Source organism: Mandrillus leucophaeus, unplaced genomic scaffold (assembly GCF_000951045.1).
Source record: "Mandrillus leucophaeus isolate KB7577 unplaced genomic scaffold, Mleu.le_1.0 Scaffold605, whole genome shotgun sequence".
NCBI lineage: Eukaryota > Metazoa > Chordata > Mammalia > Primates > Cercopithecidae > Mandrillus > Mandrillus leucophaeus.
In genome coordinates this window covers 512,874-514,512 of record NW_012106531.1, presented here as the reverse complement: position 1 = coordinate 514,512, position 1,639 = coordinate 512,874, and the positions used below count along the sequence as shown (strand labels likewise).

At 35.1% G+C, this 1,639-nt stretch overlaps 1 protein-coding gene across 3 annotated transcripts in view; it reads right to left on the bottom strand.

The window, feature by feature from the left end:
* Nucleotides 1-1,639, bottom strand: part of MIER3 (mesoderm induction early response 1, family member 3) — a 41,281-nt gene that overhangs the window by 18,046 nt on the left and 21,596 nt on the right. For all 3 annotated transcript variants that reach the window (XM_011999869.1, XM_011999868.1, XM_011999870.1), the window contains exon 8: nucleotides 1,463-1,544. In XM_011999869.1, the coding sequence (XP_011855259.1) occupies nucleotides 1,463-1,544 (82 nt within the window). The remainder of the gene's footprint in view (nucleotides 1-1,462; nucleotides 1,545-1,639) is intronic.

Sequence of the window (1,639 nt, the reverse complement as noted above, 5' to 3'; positions counted from 1 at the left end):
TATTTTTAATTAGAAAAAAAAAACTCTATCTCCTTTATTGAGGGAAAGCAGCTCTGTTTTGGTCTTACATCGAAACCACAAGTTCTAGCCAGGTGTGGTGGCTCATGCCTGTAATTTCAGCACTTTGGGAGGCCGAGGCAGGAGGATCGCTTGAGCCCAGGAATTTGAAATCAGCATGGGCAACATGGAGAAACCCTGTCTCTACAAAAAAACAAACTAGCCAGGCGTAGTGGCGGGTACCTATAGTTCCAGCTACTTAGGAAGCTGAGGTGGGGAGGATCACCTGAGCCCATGAGATCAAAGATATACTAGGCTGTGATCATGCCACTGCCCTCCAGCCTGGGAGACAGAGTGAGACCCTGTCTCAAAAAAGACAAAAAACAAAACCATAAATTCTTTAATTAGAGACCATAATTAAAGTATAATCAATACATATTTATTTGAAATTGGTGTGTGGAGTGCTATACTCTGGAAATATAAAGGAAACAAGAAACGGTCCATGCTCTCAAAATAATAAATCCCATTCAATTTCCCAGCAGATGTTAATGTTGATGAATTCCGTATCTACTTGGGGCAGAGACCTGGAAGGTCTTCAAAGAGTCATAGCCTAGACTTAAGATTAGTTATTACTCATCTGTATCTATGAAGTGTCTCATTTGGTATTGGAGACCAGGTCCCCAAAGCCATTAATAATAGTCTGTAACAAAGGTGAAAAATAGTTTGAACTGAGGAAGAAACCTGTATTTTGAGAGTTTTGAGAGTCTAAAATACGTTTTTTTCAAAGAAGCAGCTTTTCTAAGGGAGACATTTTAATAAACTATCTCAATTCGTAAGTTTAAATGTTTTATTTTTAGTTTTCATACTTTTCCAAGTCATCTAGTAATATTACTAAGTATTATTTTCATTCTACACATATTTAATGAAAGCTATGGTGCATGCAATCCATTTATATAATGACAAAAAATACTGAAATAGAAGTTAACCATTTTCCTTGACAAAACGTAAGAACTATAAAATGTTATTACATGATTACTAAAAATATACTTCTTGAAATAAATTCAGTGGAATATATTATACATGTTTCCTTTTTAATCTTTAATCTTTTCATTTCCTGTCTGGCTAAAAAAAAAAAAAAAAAAAGAAAAAACCTTTTTTCAATGAAATCATAAAACTATTCTTTTTAATTACTTTGGACATATTGTCATCTCTGGGGTCTGCTTTGTTCTGTAACTATTTCTTCCAGAAAGTAGAGGTGGCAGGGGGGTGACTAATTTGTATTTGAACAATCTCTGATACATCTAAAAATAGAGCGCAAGAAAAGGAAAAATTATTTGCTATGGAGCTGAACCAGATCTTAAAAAAGTGTTACAGGATTGCTCTGTCCCTTAGGATACTTTGCTTATTCTGATCCCCAAATGACCATCCCTGTCATGTCCCTCTCTTAAACCCAAGTGTTTCTTACCTTGAGAGGCCTTTCCATTGCAGCAGTATCTTTCGATTGCTTCCTTTACATTGTGGTTACACTTGAGAAGTTCATATAATGCCTGGGGTGGATATTCAATAAAAAGTATTAAAAGTTCATACCTAACAGCATTTTAAAAAACAGGTATAAGGGTCTTGATAAATATTGGAGTCTTGA